The sequence below is a fragment of the Canis lupus genome, chromosome X, assembly GCF_048164855.1.
Source record: "Canis lupus baileyi chromosome X, mCanLup2.hap1, whole genome shotgun sequence".
Lineage (NCBI taxonomy): Eukaryota > Metazoa > Chordata > Mammalia > Carnivora > Canidae > Canis > Canis lupus.
In genome coordinates, this window is record NC_132876.1 from 79,573,843 (window position 1) to 79,592,605 (window position 18,763).

The following is an 18,763-nucleotide window of genomic DNA, read 5'->3' on the forward strand; positions in this document are numbered from 1 at the left end:
ATTCTGCAGCCATGAGGTCTCTTGAATCCTTTATGATTTTTTTTTTCAGAGCCACCAGTAGCTTTATAATTGTGCTTCTGAATTGGCTTTCTGGCATCAAATTGTAATCCAAATTCTGTAACTCTGTGGGAGAGAGGACTGTTTCTGATTATTTCTTTTGTGGTAAGTTCTTCCTTCTAGTTATTTTGCTCAGTGCAGAATGGCTTTATTAATGGGTCAACCATGACCTAAGTAAATTTCACCCTAGATGATTCTGAAGAGGTCAGAGGCCAGAAATTAAGAACCAAGATCAGAACAAAATAAAACAAAAGGACCACTAAAGTGAAAAACGAAGAGTAAAAAATAAAAGGCCAAGAATCCCAAAGAAGAAGTAGAAAAAGACAGAAGAGGGGAAAAAAAGAAAAAAGGGGGCCCGGGACAATGGTGGTGGTGACACAGTTGTAATGGAGGGAGAATGTAGTCTACCTGCCTACTCTTAATTTTGGCTCAGATCACAGTCCCAGGGTCCTGGTATCAAGCCTCACATTGGGCTCTGCCGGGCATGGAGCCTACCTAAGATTTCTTCTCCCCTCCCCCCACATTCACTAAGAAAAAAAAATCGGTTGGGCATATTTGTATGAGTTTATTTGGTTTCTATTCTGATTTGTTAATGTGTCTATCCCACCTCCAATACTACATATACAGTCTTGATTACTATAGGGGAGAAAGATGAATATGTATGTCATATAAATGGATAGAGTGATTCCTCCTTCTTTTCAAAATTATTTTAGCTATTGTAGTTCTTTTGTCTTTACATATACATTTTAAAGTTCTCTGAGAGAGAGCTCAAGTGAGTGCACAGGGTTGGAGGGGCAGAGGGAGAGAGAATCATAAGACTCCATTCTGAGTACAGAGCTTGATACAGGGCCTGATTCCACAACCCTGAGACACAGCCTGAGCCAAAACCAAGAATCAGATGCTCAATTGACTGTGCCACCCAGGTGCCCCATTATATTTTATAATAATCCCAACTTATTTACCAAAAAATTCTTACTGGGATTTGGATAGTATCTGCATTAAACCTTCAATTTGAGAGGGATCGACATCTTTACTGTGTTGAGTCGTCTTAATCTATGAGCATAGAATGTCTCTTCATATATTTATACCTTTGATTTTTTTTTAAATCAACATTTCATAGTTTTCAACATACAAGTCCTGTGCATGTTTTGTTAGATTTACACTGAAGTGTTTCAAGTTTTGTTTTGAGCAATTGTGAGTGGTAGTGTACTTTTACAGTTTGGAGGTTATGTTTCCATTGCCAGTATACAGAAATAGATTAATTTGTTTATCTGGGATCCTGCAACTTTACTGAGATCATTTATTAGTTCTGGGAGGGTTTTTAAAATACATTTGGGAGGTTTTCTACTATATAATCCTTTGTCATCTGCAAATAGGAAGTTTTGTTTTCTCCTTCCTGATCTGTATACCCGTCATTTCATTTCTTACCTTATTGCATTGCTAGAACTTCCAACACTGTGTTGGATCAAAGTGGTGAGAATGGACATCCTTACCTTGTTCTTAATTTTGGAAGGAAGACATTCAGTAATTTGGTTTTATGGTGTTGGGGCTGGCTGCTACTTTTGCAGTAGAGGTAGTCTTAAAGCCTCCCAGCAAATAACTGCAGCCACAATAGTGTGATAGTCACTTGCTTTAGGTAATGAGTGTGTTTTGTGAGAAAAAGCCAAAACTGAATACAGGTTACTTCACTTACAGTTTCTACTACCTGGATCAGATTGTTGCCAGAATCCTGTTGGCCTTTTTTAGATACTTGGAAGCTGTTGGCAGCAGGCATTCTGTTCACTTTCCTTTAGATGCTGAGGTAATTTTTTAAAAAGTAATCTGGAACCTCATATCCTAACATGTGAACCATAGAGGGAAAACTTTTTGTCTCTATAAAAACATTTTAGAGTATATTCTGGATGTTTCATTAATTTTTCCTGAATGCCCATTGGTTAAATAGATGCCAACCGTGCAGGCAAATAAACTTTATTTCCACAGTACGGAGTATGTTGGAATAAATCTAGACCAAAAGCTGCCTGAATTTTAGACTTGTGCTTGGTCAGCTTTGTGTTATGATGGCCTTCTTGGGGGAGAGACATTGGCTTTCAGTTATGCTGTGTAGCAAATACATTATTAATAGGAGAATCGGTGTGTAAAGAGCTTTCATTTCACCTCTACCTCTGTCCATGTGTCCTAGTTGCTAATGGGAGAAACTTTATTTCTTCCTCTACCTTGGTCTGGGCATCTTGAGGGACCTGTGTACCATGAAAGATGACCTAGGTTTATACTGTGGGTTGCCCACTTTTGTGCCTTAGTAAAAAATGATTAAATGTCCTTAGTAGAAATGATTGTGTTCTGTGCTCAGAACATTTCTAGTGGAGTCTTATACATCATTTTCTAATTTAAAAATGAAAGTATTGTGTTGCCTTTGTTCTTACAACACAACTAATTTATTTTTATTGGTTTAAAACAAAAGATACAGAGATGTATATGCATAATAATCCTTTTGGTTAGCAATGAGTTAACATTTTGATGTATACCCCTTCTAAGCAGTTTAAACATAGGTTTATATTGTTTATTTTGTTTTGTAACATTTTTATTTCACCATGAACATCTTTTAGTTATATAATTGTGTGCAGTGTTTATAACAGTTGGGTAATATTTCATTTTAAACCAATCCTTTTTGGACATTTGGTCCTTTCCAATTTTTCACTATTACATATGGTCATGCAGTATAGATTCTTGTGGTTAAATATTTGTATACATCCTTATGATTTTCTTTGACTAAATTCCCAGAAGTGGAATTGTTAAGTTTTCCAGAGAACTGCAAGGATATGGTAAATTTTTTCATCATGAAGTGTGTTAAAAACAATGTAATCTCTTATTTTCAATTATGAGTTTGAGAGGTTTGCTTAAAAAATGTTTTAATTTTGGCTTAAATTGATTATAGTCTTATGCAACATATGGATGTAGGCCAGTTTTGTCTGGAGATATTCCTTTTCCATGCTTCTGAGTTGGCATGGCATCATAACTCCAGAATTTTTGCTTTAAGCGTTTTGCATGTTCTTCATTCTGTCTTGTTTATGTCAAGCATGTAGTGCTCAAGATTGCAACTTTAAGTTCTCACTTTTTGGGGGAATTTTTTTTCAGATCATAAAACAGAAAATCGAAAACATGAAAGTAGACAGGACTAAACTGAAAAAGACACCTACTGAGGCTGTAAGTATCCAGAAGTATGGTCTATTTTTTTCATTTTGGAAAAAGTCCTGACAGTTCAACTGTACTAATCTTCCAAATACATTATCACTTATATATACAAAGTGCAATAAAACAGCAGGTTGTCTTGAAACAGATTTACTTTTGAGCTTCCCTTGATTAAAAAAGTGAATAAGTTAGTCACTAGTAGAAAGTGAGCACTAAACTGTTGGTAGCTTTATGTACCTGAAGTAGCTGCTGTTCTGTGCATTGGAAGGCAGTGTGATATAATAGAAAGAGCAGATGTGAATTCAAATTCTGTCTGTATTTGGAAGGGGCGGACTCTTTGTCAATTTTATTTTCTAGAAAATTTAAGTGGTAACTTTCTTAACTAGATTTCTTTTGAGGCCAGTGTTGTAGCTTTTTTATTATTATGGATTCTTAATTGTACAATTCAGCTTAATCGGTATTAACCTGTATATTGGGTGACCGTGTCAGTTGATCTATGTCAGCAGTAGAAATCCCAGCTTTAGTCCAATATTCAATCAGCTGGCTTAAACTGTATTTCGCTGTTAAGAAAGTATTGCATTGTTATGACGCTTGTGTAGATCCTATTATGCTGTAGTTTGAGGAGCACAAGCTTTGGAATTAAACATGAGTTTGAGTCTTACTAGATTTTTGCAGGTGTCAAACAGAGTTGATAATTCTTCCTTCCTTGATGTGAAGCATATGCTTAGTAAAGTATCTGGCACATAATAAATTAGTTCATTTTCTAAATACAGGCCACTTGGTTTTTAAAAACTGACTGCCTGCAAGTATCACCATGGATATCACTATTAACATTTTGCTATATTTCTTCTAGTCTTTTAAAGATTATTGCATGGACATTCTCCTGCCCTTTTTTATTAAGCAGTATACTAATGAATGTGAGAAATGCTGTCTTCCCATACTGTCCCTCATCAGCATTACAGATTATTTTTAAAATTTTTGTTAGTGAGGGGAAAATATTTCATGGTTCTAATTTGCATGCTTTAATTACTTATATTTTCAAATTTATTGGCTTTGTATTGGTTGTCAGACGCTCATGCTGTTCATTTTGTATTTGATGTTGGAATATCAGGTTGTTTCTTATTGAGTGCCATACATATTGAGTATGTTCGCTTTCATAACTGTTGCGGATACTTTCCCTTTGATTTTGTTTTTGATGTGTTTTGGCATCTTCTATTTTTGACAGTTATATGCTCAAATTATTTTGGAAGCCAAAGAGCAAAAAGAAAACTTGCCTTCAAAACTACACAAGTTGAAACAGTGGCATCAGTGTAAGAAAATAACTTACGAAAGGATCCTAGTGTACATGTGCATAAGAACTTCACATACGATAATTATAGGAATTACTGATTGGTAGAGAAGGACAATACTAGTCAAGAAACCATGTCAGGACAATTGTTTGACTTTTTAGGGGTGGGGACTATTGAAAGAAATTCTAGATAGACTGAAAGTCAAATATTTTTAAAAGAAAAATTATAGGGATCCCTGGGTGACGCAGCAGTTTAGCACCTGCCTTTGGCCCAGGGTGTGATCCTGGAGACCCGGGATTGAATCCCACGTCGGGCTCCCGGTGAATGGAGCCTGCTTCTCCCTCTGCCTATGTCTCTGCCTCTCTCTCTCTCTCTCACTGTGTGCCTATCATAAATTAAAAAAAAAAAAAGAAAGAAAAAAAAAAGAAAAATTATAAGTGAAATATAGATGAATGTTTAGCTGGGTGTTAGATGGAGATGGCCCTTCCAAGCATTAAAGCAAAGGAAAAATAACATTTTCTTTTTTCTAGTTTATTATAAGACTACAGTATATAATAACACATGCCATAAAAATATGTTGAGTGTTTATGTTATCATTGATGCTTCCAGTTAACAGTAAGCTATTAGTAGTTAAGGTTTTACGGAGTCAAAAGTTTTAGTTGGGTTTTCTATCGCAGGGGTAGTCAGCACTCCTGACCCCCATGTTCTTCAGCAGTGAACTGTAGTTAATATCTTAGGTAGCTACGTCAGTAGGAGGGATGAATGTCCCAATGACAAAATGGACATAGGTCATTTCGGAAAAGAACAAATTCAGTAAACTTCCAGAATAATTTAACCTTGTAGATTATCAGAGAAATGCAAATAAAATCAGAGAAATGCAAATAAAAAATATTTTTTCTTTTACCTACTAGGTTATTACAGGTTTGTTCTTGGGGTCACACCTGTATACAGATTCCTGGTTCACAACACTTGATAGCTCTTAGCAAATTACTCCTGGAATTGGAATTTTTAGATCATTGCCTATACATTTTTTCTTAAAGATTTTATTTACTTGAGAGAGCTAGAGTGAGAGAGAGAGCACAGAGGGAGAGGGAAAAGCAGACTCCTTGCTGAGCAGAGAGTCCGATGTGGGGCTTGGTCCTAGGACCCCAAGATCATGACCTGAGCTGACAGCAGAGACTTAACCACTTAACATCCAAGTGCCCCTGCTTGAAGATGCCTAGTTTTCTTGAGCAGCATATCCCATTTTTCTGTACTGTGATTAATACTAGGTATTATTTTTAAGAAGGACATTAAAAATTTTTTTTTTACTTTCGACCCCCTTTACCCTTTTTTCCCACCTGTGTACCACTCACTGACAACCACCAGTCTATTCTCTGTATATATGAGCTTGGGTTTGTTAAATTTTTTTGTGTGTGTTTTGAATTCTGTGTATAAGTGAGATTATATGGTATTTGTCTTTCTCTAACCTATTTCACTTAGCATAATGCCCTCACGGTCCACCTATGTTGTCACAAATGGCAAAATTTCATTTTTTAAAAAAGATTTATTTATTCATGAGAGAGACAGAGACACACAGGCAGAGGGAGAAGGCTCCTTGCAGGGAGCCTGATGTGGGACTCGATCCTGGATCCAAGGATCACACCCCGAGCTGAAGGCAGATGCTGAACTGTTGAGCCACCCAGGCGTCCCTGGTACAGGACATTAAATGCAATAATACTCATTATAATCGCTAGATAAATAGGTGGTGTTAGCTCATTTTGCAGAAGGAGTACTAAGATTAAAGAAGTAGCTTACCAACTATCTAATTCCAAAGCCCATATATACTCTTTGTAGTAGTATCCTGTCTCTCGATATTTAAGCCCCTGTTATGTGAAATAAGTGCTTTAGTATGTGGCAAACATTTGAGCCTCACATAACCTAGGTTATTAGGTCTCTTTCCCTGGTAAGAAAACTGTGGCTGAAAAATTGGACTAGCTCATGATCAGCTTATTAAACATCAAGCTAGGCACTTGGCGGGATGAGCACTGGGTGTTATGCTAAATGTTGGCAAATTGAACTCCAATAAAAAAAATAAACATCAAGCTAAGAACTGAACCCAGTTTTGTTTGGTTGCAAATCTAGGCCCATTTCCAGGATACCATACTGCTTTACAGAGAAAAAAGCAAGTGTAATCATTTCTAGCTGCCATCCATTAATAGGAGACTTCTCTGTTCCAGTCTCTAGCTGCCCTCCTCCTCCACTTTCAGAAACTTTACTATAAATTCTTAATCCACACCTTACTACCTGAAAAACAAGCCCTTTTCATCAGTAAAAGAGAGCAGGAATGTATGACAATGGAATCCCCTAAGAATGAAGTCCCAGTGTGTTACAAAGTTCAGAAGCTTTTGGCCCTCCTACAGTTAGGGGGTTTAATGTTGCAGAAAAATATAGCCAGTGCTAAACTTCACCTTTAACTGTAAAACCACTATGACTTTTCAGTGTTCCTCTGATTGAACATTTTTTATCAGGCATTCTAGTTAACTTTCAGACTGTGGTACAGATTCTTTCATTTTTGTTTTCATTGATGTCTAGTTTCCTTTATTCCTATTGTCTGTACCCTTCCAAGTAGATTGTCTACATGTTCATGTCTGTCCAAGTTAAAAATGCACAGATGGATTGTTCTATTTTTTTAAGATTTTATTTATTTATTCATGAGAATACACGGGGGGGGGGTAGAGACACAGGCAGAGGGAGAAGCAGACTCCATGCAGGAAGCCCGACATGGGACGCGATCCTAGGTCTCCAGGATCACAACCTGGGCTGAAGGCGGCGCTAAACTGCTAAGCCACCGGGGCTGCCCTGGATTGTTTTATTATAAGATTTTCATTTAATCTCAAGTGTTTGGCAAATTTCCCATTTTTAAAGCAGCATATTCTATCAAAAGTTAAATTGTGGTGTTGGCTTAAAGATTCCTTTTCCCATTCTTGGTTTTTGTGTGTATCCCTCAGACTCTAAAACACTTTATGAATACCCATTTTTCTCAGCCTGCAGACTGCAGAGCCTTAATAGACAAACTCAAAGTTTGTAATGATGAGCAACTCCTCCTGGAACTGCAACAGATCAAAACATGGAACATTGGGAAGGTAAGTGAACCCATGCTCCCAAAAAATGGGGGGGGGCTCCTGGGACTAGTACATCATTTTGTATTATCTGATATGGAAAGAGAAACCACAATGAGGTATTATCATTCATCAATTACTTAATAAGTATCTATGTCTAGTGCAGCTCTAGGCCAGTAGCTTTTAGTTTGTGAATACCAAGGAAATTTTGAAAGAAAATGTGAAAGGAAAATTTTGCTACCTGAGGATGAGGAACGTTTCCATAGGTGATAAAGAATTGCAACCACAGAATTCCTTTATGTTAACTGACAACATGAGTTTGAGATAGTTAAAAGAATCTTTAACTCTAAAAATGAATACTTCTGAAAAAAATAGGTCCTGGCAGGGAGAGTCATTGTGTTAATAGACCTCAAAATGTAGCCAGAACTCCCTCTGAAGACCTGGTTAAGGTGTCAGCTAATGTTAGCACATATATATTTTGATGGATGTAATAACTCAGGTTTCTATGCCTCAGAGTATATTTCTCATATGGGTTTCTGTACTGGTGGAGGATTAAAGAGAAGCAAATGTGGGAAGTGAACTTGTTTGGGTGGCATGCTCAGCAATCCATTGTAGCAAAGCACCTGCATAGTACTTCTACTTATTCTTCTATATTCCTCTTTCTCTTCCCTTCTCCAGTGTGAGTTATACCACTGGGTGGATCTCTTGGACCGCTTTGATGGAATCCTGGCAGATGCTGGACAGACAGTGGAGAATATGTCATGGATGCTTGTATGTGATAGGCCGGAAAGAGAACAACTGAAAATGCTTCTCTTGGCTGTGTTGAACTTCACAGCCTTGCTCATTGAGTATAGCTTTTCCCGACATCTGTACAGTTCCATAGAGGTAGGAGAAGCTCAAGCCTATGTGATCTCTTTTCAGGTAGAATTGATCATGTCTAGAGATAAAGAAATTGCTATTTCTTACTGATAATTCTTTCCTTTTCATTATGGAGATCTGGAGTTTTCAGTGTCAAAGATCATACTTCTTGGATATAGATACCCTTCATAGGTTGGTGGGAAGGTTCTTTACTGTCACCTTCACTCCGTCTTTCCAGATTCAAGAAATTAATGAGAATGTAATACATGTATTGAAGTATTCTTGGGAATTTGCAGGAACCGATCTTTGTTCCAGGTTATTAGAACAGCCCCAAATCACTTAAACAATTAGTTGATTTCCTTGACACATTACTCATTGCCTAAGTGCCCTGTTGTTAGTGTTAATTCTCCTAAGTCTTTGGTAAAGAAACAAGATTAGTACTGAAAGGAAATGGCTTGGGAAAAGAAGTGGAATAACAACTAAAGTATAGCACCCAGAGTGTTTTAAGTGAGGAATAAGCAGTCTGTTAAAGATAAAATAGATTAGTTGCAAAAGAAGTCCGTAGCCTTTAGGATTATCAGCAACCAGAAATACCTAGGTTTATTGCCAGCTAAATGACATAATGATTTTAACATTGACCAAATGCTCCAATATATTGATGAACTTTGATTTTATTTGAAAATCTAAGCAGTCACTCTTGGGTTACTGTTACATATACTATACTGTAACAGTCATAAATGCCACCAGCTGTTGTTGATTTCTTTAGCTTCTATATGAAGGACCCTGCATTTTAATTAGTTCCAATTTTATATTTGTCTGAAAGGATATAGAAGAAGCATAAAATTATTCTTTTTTCACAATACTTTAATCTTGTTGGAGACTTAATGTTCTTGAGTTCCACTATGTATTAAAATACCACATTTGTCTCTAGTAATCTGCTTTTTTCTGTGGGGACACCTGTGCAATTTTGAGCTGCTGCTCACTTTCTTTTTTTCTTTCTTTCTTTCTTTTTTTTTTTTTTTTTTTTTTTTGACTTTCTGGCTTGCTCCCAGATTATAAACTGCTTGAGGACAAGGTTGCATGTAGTAGGCGCCCAAATACTTACAGATTTTTTTAGTGTTAAACTTCTTGATAGCTTTGTATGTGTGAATAAATCTATTATTACATAGGCATTTTAAGTTTTCAAGGCCTGGTGTGCCTGATACCATGAACTTGCCCTTTTTTGTTCCCTGTAGCATTTGACAACTTTATTGGCTTCCTCTGATATGCAAGTGGTGCTGGCAGTCCTTAATCTTCTGTATGTATTTAGCAAAAGATCAAACTATATCACACGCCTTGGATCTGACAAGAGAACCCCACTGCTAACCCGGCTGCAACACTTGGCAGAGGTGAGTCATTGGTAAAGAGTGGGAAGGCACAAAAATTGGACCAGTTCCTTTTCACAGGTGTTTTTTGCATTCTCAAAATGGATAGTAATCCCTAAGTTTACTGGCCTAATTGAATAGAATTCTGGGGACCCCCTTAATGAAGTTCACTCAAAACCTAAGAAGTATTTTCAATTGTTAAGCAATTTTGAGGGATTTCATGAATCTCTACTCAAAAAGCAGAATCTCTCTTTTTTCAAAAATGGCAACAGCTTTTCTAGAAAGTAAGTTTAGAATCAGCTTCTATTTAGGAAGAAAGTATGCAATCTGGATTTGAGTCTTGTCTCTGCTTATAAGCTCTGACACTAGTTTTCTCATCTGGGAATTTAGTATATCTACCTTAAGGGTAGTTTCAGAATAAAATAAAATGTAAGGTACTTAGTGATGTCTGTGCTCAGTAATTGGTTTGTGATGGTAGTAATTATAATTGAAGGCAAAAAAAATCCTCTCATATAATAAAGTTCAACTCAACCAAACTGTTGCATATTGTTCCCACAGACAAATTGGTCATACATACTTAGGGTTTGAGAGAGATAGAAAGCTTTCTTAGAAGAAAATTGATAAGAGGGGAACTGAGTGGGAAAAGTTAGAGGGGGAGACAAACCATGAGAGACTCCTAACTCTGGGAAACCAACAAAGGGTTGCAGAAGGGGAGGTGGATGGGGAGATGGGGTAGCTGAGTGACAGGCACTGAGGAGGGCACTTGATTGGATGAGCACTGGGTGTGTTATACTATATGTTGACAAATTGAATTTAAATTTTAAAAATGTAAAAAATAAAATTGATAAAGCTGACTCTTTAAAAGCCAATTAGTGATTGCCTCACACTATAACTCAAATATCAGGCTATTTTTAAATACACAATTCCTTAAAAATCATTTTTTAAAAACATTATTTTAGAGAGGGAAAGAGAACTGGGAGTGGGTGGGAGATGAGGAAGGGCAGAGGGGGGAGGGAGAGGGAGAGAGTCTCAAGCAGACCATGCTGAATGTGGAGCCCAACATAGGGCTTGATCTTACAACCCTGAGTTCACAACCTGAGCCAAAACCAAGAGTTGGACACTTCTTAGAAATCATTTTTTGAAGGCAGCCCTGGGTGGCTCAGCGGTTTAGCGCCACCTTTGGCCCTAAATCACAGGGTGTGATCCTGGAGACCTGGGATTAAGTCCCACATCAGGCTCCCTGCATGGAGCCTGCTTCTCCCTCTGCCTGTGTCTCTCATGAATAAATATCTTTTAAAAAAAAGAAGTCATTTTTGAATGATACTAAACGTAACATGTATTGTGAAAATTCTAGGGCATACAGAAAAGTATAAAGAGAATATTAATCACCTTTAATTCAGCCAGATGGAGCTTACTTCAAAAGTTGATCGTATTTTCTTGTATTTGCAGATAACATATATACAGATGTGTAACCTATCTTAACATAAATTTTTTAAAAGTTTTATTTATTCATGAGACACAGAGAGAGAGGCAGAGACATAGAGGGAGAAGCAGGCCCCCCACAGGAAGCCCGATGCAGGACTCGATCCCTTGACCGGGGATCACATCCTGAGCTGAAGGCAGATGCTCAACCGCTGAGCCACTCGGACATCCCTCTTAACATATATTTCTCATGTTATCAAAAAATGTAAGACCATTCAATATTGGCTCCCCAAGTAACAGAGGAAAAAGAAGCCAAATTGCAGTAGATGCTTCAAAAGAATTTGATAAAATTCAGGACATAAATAAAAACTAATATAAACTCTTAGAAAGCTCGGAAAAAAAACCTTTAAGTTTATAAATCATCTACCGGAAGTCATAGAAAACTGAACCATCTCAATTGAATTCAAAAGTTACTCAAAAATGCTATTATATTTGCCACTTAAATTTATAGTAGAGGTCCTAACAAATACAAGAGAAAAGAAAGACATGAAGGATGCATATTAAGAGAAAACATGGAGCGCCTGCGTGGCTCAGTCAGTTTTGTGTCTGCCTTGGGCTCAGGGCTTGATTCCAACGTCCTGGGATCGAGCCCCACATTGTGCATGTCCCCTTCCCTCTGCCCCTCCTCCCCCTGCTCATGCATTCTCTGCCTCTCTCAAATAAATGAAGTCTTAAAAAACCTTGTTACTATTTGAAAGTGATGGGATTGAGGCTTTTGGTTTTCTGGGGAGACAGTATAAAATTATTAGAACTGATAAAAGTATAATGAGGTAGCCAAGTAGTAAACAATCACTATATAGGAACAAATATCTCCTCCATACATTAGTAATAACCAATTAGATGATTAGAAAAAGACTCCATTCATAGTTTCAACAAGTATAGTTAAAATAAGCCATAATGGGTAAAACCATACTTTTAAGAGAAGATAATTTAGAAGGTTATATTGTGATCTATTGGTAGGGAAGGAACTCTTTAAAACCCCAAAGCATAAATCTTACTGTAAAAATTCAAATTTTATAATAGAAAATTAAGACTTTCCCATTCAATGAAAATCATAACTCACTGTGATATTGGCATTTATATTGGAATGTAAATACATACTCCATACTGCTTCCTTGGACAAGAAAAACATCCATTGAGATAAACCATGTACTTACTGATACCTTTGACTAACATTCTGTTGCAGTCTTTGTCATGGACCAATACAACATTCAAACAATTGGTGGAATATCAGTTGGTCTGTGGATAACACTAAGCAGCTCTGCCCAAGATAAAACTTAGTAGAGTAATGATAGATCAATAACTGTTTAGCCATGTTTTAAAACTGTCAAGGGGGGACACCTGGGTTGTGCAGTCATTTGAGTGACTCTTGGGCTTCAAGTCAGGTTGTGATCTCATGGTCATGGGATCGAACCCCACATTGGGCTCTGCACTCAGCGTGTAGTCTGCTTGAGACTCCCCTCCCTCTGTCCCATCTCTCCCCAAAATAAATAAATAAATAAATCTTTTTTCAAAACTGTCAAGGAATTGTGTCATTGTAGTATATTTAAGGAACTCCTCCAAATTAACAAGAATAAACAAAGGCTATGGATAGATAATTCACAGACCAGGGAATTCAGCATATTTAATTGATGTTCAAATTCAGTAGTTTTTTTTTTAAGATTTTATTTATTTATTCATGAGAGAAGCAGGAAGCCCGATGTGGGACTTGATCCTCAGACTCCTGGATCACACCCTAAGCCAAAGGCAAACACTCAACCACTGAGCCACTCCAGCGTCCCTCAAATTCATTGGTAATTAGAGAAATAATAGCTTATTTCTTAAACTATCAGATTAATATTAGAAAACTGTGTAATGGTGTTGGGCATGTGAGGCTATAGGAAACCTTGGCTGGTACTCCTGAGTATATATCCCAAAGATGATACAACATTATTCCATAAGGTAACATCTGGGAGAACAATGCATCATTGTGGCAGTTAGTAGACTAGATAAGTAAAATGTGGTGCATGGGTATTATGGAATATGTAGCAGTTAGAAGCAGTGAACCAAATAATACACATAGCAACCTCAGTAACTTTTTAAAATAATGTTGGGGGGTGGCTAAACATGTTTATTGGTTAGTACTATTTCTGAAACTTAAAAATGTGCTCATCTCCTTTTGAAAGAAAATTAAAGGATAGATCTCAGAAGTGATAAGTGTTGCCTTAAGCAAGGAGAAAGCAATGTGAATGGACAATAATCAGATGATTTACATAAATAAGTAAAAGAAAATAAAGCTAAGGGATCCCTGGATGGCTTGGTGGTTTAGCACCTGCCTTTGGCTCAGGGAGTGATCCTGGGGTCCCGGGATTGAGTCCTGCGTCAGGCTCCTTGCATGGAGCCTGCTTCTCCCTCTGTCTGTGTCTCTGCCTCTCTCTGTGTCTCTGTCTCTGTCTATCATGAATAAATAAATTTTTAAAAATCTTTAAAAAAAAAGAAAATAAAGCTAACCAGCAGTATTTAAAATCTGTTAGAACAAAACTAAACCTTTTTTTACAGATTTAAAAGATGATAATTTGTTAGAGACAGGTGATACCATTTTTTGCATGGGAAGACTCAATATAGTAGAAGCCCTTTTAAAGATTTATTTTTAGAGAGGAAAGTGTGAGTGGGGGTAGGGGTGGAGGGAGAATGAAAGAGAATCTCAAGCAGACTCTGGACTGAGTGTGGAGCCTGGTGTGGGGCTCAGTCTTTACCATGACCCCTTAGATCATGACCTGAGCCAAAATCGAGTCAGATGCTTAACTGAGCAACTTAGGTCCCCCAGTATATACCACTTTTTATTTATTTATTTATTTTTTTTTATATACCACTTTTTAAAAACTAAAACACAAATGTCAGTTCCTTTTCCTATTTTTCTAATGTAAAGCCACAGACTTGACTTTGAGTCAGAAATAGTCTGTTCTCTTATTTATGTAAGTTATAACTGTCCTCTGATTTCTTTAAAGTAGAGCAACAATGGTGTAAAGACATTAGTTTGTAAAGTAACCTGAATAATTTACCCCTGGATCTCTTTTCCCTAATTTGACACTATTTATTTTAGCATTTTGCCTTTTAGCCTTTGCCAAATATTCAGATTAGTTTTTATAAAAATAGTTCCTTTTTCAGTTTAAATCATTGTTCTTTATATTAGTATTTTAACTTATATACAGCTGACATAGGTGAGTTTAGAGACACACCTGGCTTGGTACACCTAGAACTAACTGGCAGGAGCAAGAGTGACTGCAGCAAGGCTGCATTATTCAATGTTTTAAGTTTGTTAATTGGCATAGGAACAGACAAATATGTCTGCAGAATAAAATAGTAAGCCTTATAAGGAAAAGTGGGACAATTGACTGAGGCGAAAATGTTTTTAGATCATTTCTTTACATTATTCACATACATCCTACAAATGTATTTAGAGGTAGGTAGATATAGGCAACTCTTTAACATCTTTCATGAGGAAGGATTTCCTAAATCAAGAAATCTATAAGTCTTTAAAAAAATTGACAGATTTTATGTGAAAATGTTAAAACTATTGTATGATAAGATAGTTATTTATAAATAAAAGGCAGATGACTTCTTAAACTGGGAAAAAATAGTTGCATGATATACAACAAAGGAGTGATGTAAATAGCTTCTGCAAGTCATTAAAAATGTAAGTAACTGAGTAGAAAAACATGCAAAAGTACATGGACAGATAATTCATAGAATATGAAATTTTTTTTAATTGGTCAGGAAAACATGAAAAATTGCACTAGGATTTATGGGGAAATGTGCATTATATGAGATCATTTTTTTACCATTAGATTAGCAATAATATCTATTATTGGCCAGGTTGTGGGGAAACTGGTACTTAAGGTACTGTTGGCATAAAAATGTCCTTTTGTAGGGTCACTTGGCCTGTACCTTTCATTTTAAAATGTATATACATTTTATTTCATCCAGTAGTTCTATTTTAAGGAAATTATGTTAGAAACATTCAAATGTGCACAAAAATTATGCTTAAGTATTCTCACTGCACCATTGAGAAAAAATTTTGAAGCATATTTAACAAGTTACAAGCATATATATGACTCTAAAAGAGTTCCTCAATGAAAGGATCTCTTAGCAAGAAAAGTTAGTTGAAGATCCCCATCCATGGTTTTTTTTTTTTTTTTAAAGTCCCAAAGTAAAACTATATTAATAAAGTGTCAAAAGTTGCAGATCTTAATAGTAAGCTTAGAAAAGGAATTGAATTGGGGGAAAAGATGATGGGTTCCACTTTTTATATTCTCTACTTTGTATGTTTTATAGTTATAATGTATTACATATTTTATAATTAAATGTAAGAATTTGTAATGGCTTTGTAGAGGTATTTTTAATGCCTGTAACATTCCATTGTTTGCTATAGTTTAGTTGTTACCTAATACAATGCCTACTATATGTAATCCTCTTAAATACTCTGAGGGTAGGAATTCTTACCTTCATTTTGTAGATAAAGAGTATGAAGTTAAGCAAGGTAAAGTGATTTGCTTATAGTCTCCATAGTTAGGCAGTGATTTGGGATTTGAAACTAGATCTTATTTGCTTATATGTGCCATACCCTTTCCAAGGGATGTGCCATATTGAATGGTTTTCAGATTTCAGAACAAGCTTTACATTTAGAGATGGAAGAAGAGTACTCTACTTAATCTGGTATTTTGTGTAGAGCTGTAACAGCATGTATCAATTAATTTAAGCTAATACTTCATATTTTATTAAGTTAAATGTTCTGACCATTTAGAAAGAAAAAGTTAAGATGCATACTATACTTTTACATGGCACACACATATACAAAGTGCAGAATTTTTTTGCTGCTGTTTTTGGGTAGTTCAAGATCATCATGTTCTTTTCTTCTCACCAGGAAGGATTGCTTAAATGATTGCTATTACAGTAGTCTCCCACTGTCTTATCCTTATCCTCAGGGGATACATTCCAAGATTCCCAGTGGATGCCTAAAACTGTATAGTACTGAAACCCATATATACTACATTTTTTCCTATACATACCTGTAATAAAGTTTAGTTTGTAAATTAGTCACAGTAAGAGATTAACAATAGTAACTAAAAATAAAATAGAAAAGTTATAAAAATGTACTGTAGCAAGAGTTACATGATTATGGTTTCTCTGAAAATAACTTATTGTACTGCATTCACTCTTCATCTTATGTTGATATGAGATGATAAAATGCCTATGTGATGAAGTGAGGTGAATGACTAGGCATTATGATGTAGTCATCGTGATATATCCTTAGTTGACCATCTGACAATATGTCAGGAAGATCATCTTCTTTCAAACTGCTGTTGACTGTGGGTAACTGAAATCCTAGAAAGTGAAACTGCAGGTAAGGTGGAACTGCTGTATTTTCTGTTGTGTTCTGGACTCCTTTTGCCTTTGACAGATGTGCTTCCTTTTTCCTCTGAATTGGGCTGACATAAAGACTGTAGATGGAAGGTTGATTTTTAAGTCCCAGACAATTCCGAATCTTGATGGGTGCAATAGACTGCAACTTTTGTTACTACATTATGTGCTTGATGCTTTGTTGTTGCAAATAAGAGCATCTTACAGGTTTTTGAGGGATTAGGCATAATATGCTAGATGTTTAGTAATAGTAACTACTGTTACTCAAACTCCCTATTAAAAATTTTAAAACTTAGTTATTCTCAAAAACGTAAAATTCTCTAAAAATGTAACTTGTTGACCTTGGTTGCTTTCTTCTACATGTTCTTTTGAAATATAACAGTTCTTATAACAGTAGTCTTCAGTAGACATTTTGCTTCATGTTTCTTCATTTTTTAGACTGCTTCCTGAATCTGAATTCTTTTTGTTTATGTATACCCTGTGAAACAACTAGATGTATGCACTTGCATATGATTAAGAACGTGGGTTTAGAAGGACCTAGTTCTGTCAACAGATACAATTAATCTGTTTATATATCTATAAATTGGGGATTATAATATCTACCTCATAGATTTTAGGTATAAACTAAATGAGGTCATAAATAAAACTCCTATGTTTAATGTTGATCATGTTGGAAGCACATAAGTGGAAGCTATCGTTGAAGATGGTTGTCAGCACATAAACTACAGGATAGTCTCTTTTATATTTACTTTCTTTTAAAACCATATATATACATTATTTTACATAAATATATACATATTGCCACACTTTTTTGGTATAGTATTTTTTCTCTTGGGTCATCTTACAACCTAAAATGTATCCTTGTGTATATATTTTTATCTTCATATTGACATGTTTAGGATATTTTTGTCACTGAATTACAAAGACAGGACATTTTTGTAACTCAATTTTCTTATTTATTTATTTTTTTTTCAATTTTCTTATTTAATGGTTTGTTAAAATTTTGCTAAATCACTTCTATATCATTCTTTTCATGGCTACATAATATTCCATAGTTTGGGTGTTCCATAATTTATTCAACTATTTCCCTATTAATGCATACTTTTTTTTCCTTTTATGAACAGTGTTTGCTACATTAAGCAATCTTATATATATGCCCTTACTTACTGATACTTTTGATCCTGTGAAAGAGTCCCAGCAATTTCCATGTTACTTTAATTGGCCCTTACTTGATGAGTAGTGAATTTGAGCATCTTTTCGGGTTTGGCTATTAGGATTTGCTCTTGTGAATTATCTGTTCATTTGCCTGTTTTTCTCTTGGATTAAGTTGAATCGCTTTTAGAAAAAAATGTTAAACATCATGTTTTGGTCTTTATGAAAAATGACTTTGTATGTGGTATCTTCTTCTCATGATGGTTTTTTAGTGATTTCATTAACCCAGTGATGTGGGCCAGTTGTAAGTATGAACAGTGGGTTAGTGAACTGCAAATGTAGTTTACAGTTCTCCAGGAAGGCTTATTGAATTGTTAAAAGCCAGTTGGGTTTTTTGTTGTTTTAAATTTTTTTAAAAATTTAATTTAGTTAATATATAATGTATTATTAGTTTCAGGGGTAGAATTTAGTGATTCATCAGTTGCATAGAATACCCAGTACTCATCACAAGTGCATTCCTTAATGCCCATCACCCAATTGGCCCATCCTCCCCCCACCTCCCCTCCAGCAACCCTCAGTTTGTTTCCTGTAGTTAGGAGTCACTTCTGGTTTGCCTCCCTCTCTGTTTTTATTTTTCCTTCCCTTCCCCTTTGTTCATCTGTTTTATTTCTTGAATTCCATAAGTGAGATCATATGTTTTTTCTCTGACTTATTTCACTTAGCATAATACTCTAGTTCCATCCACATTGTTGCAAATGGCAAGGTTTTCTTTTTTGATGGCTGAGTAATATTCCATTGTATATATGTACCACTGTTCTTTATCCATTCATCTGTCAATGGACATCTGGGTTTTTTCCATATTTTGGTTATTGTG

The 18,763-nt window shown here is 35.8% G+C and overlaps 1 protein-coding gene across 18 annotated transcripts in view; it reads left to right on the top strand.

The window, feature by feature from the left end:
- Positions 1–18,763, top strand: part of HUWE1 (HECT, UBA and WWE domain containing E3 ubiquitin protein ligase 1) — a 174,833-nt gene that overhangs the window by 41,998 nt on the left and 114,072 nt on the right. For all 18 annotated transcript variants that reach the window (XM_072816177.1, XM_072816172.1, XM_072816175.1 and 15 more), the window contains 4 exons: positions 3,190–3,258; positions 7,559–7,657; positions 8,312–8,518; positions 9,727–9,879. In XM_072816177.1, coding sequence (XP_072672278.1) covers positions 3,214–3,258; positions 7,559–7,657; positions 8,312–8,518; positions 9,727–9,879 — 504 coding nt within the window. In that variant the 5' untranslated portion in view covers positions 3,190–3,213. The remainder of the gene's footprint in view (positions 1–3,189; positions 3,259–7,558; positions 7,658–8,311; positions 8,519–9,726; positions 9,880–18,763) is intronic.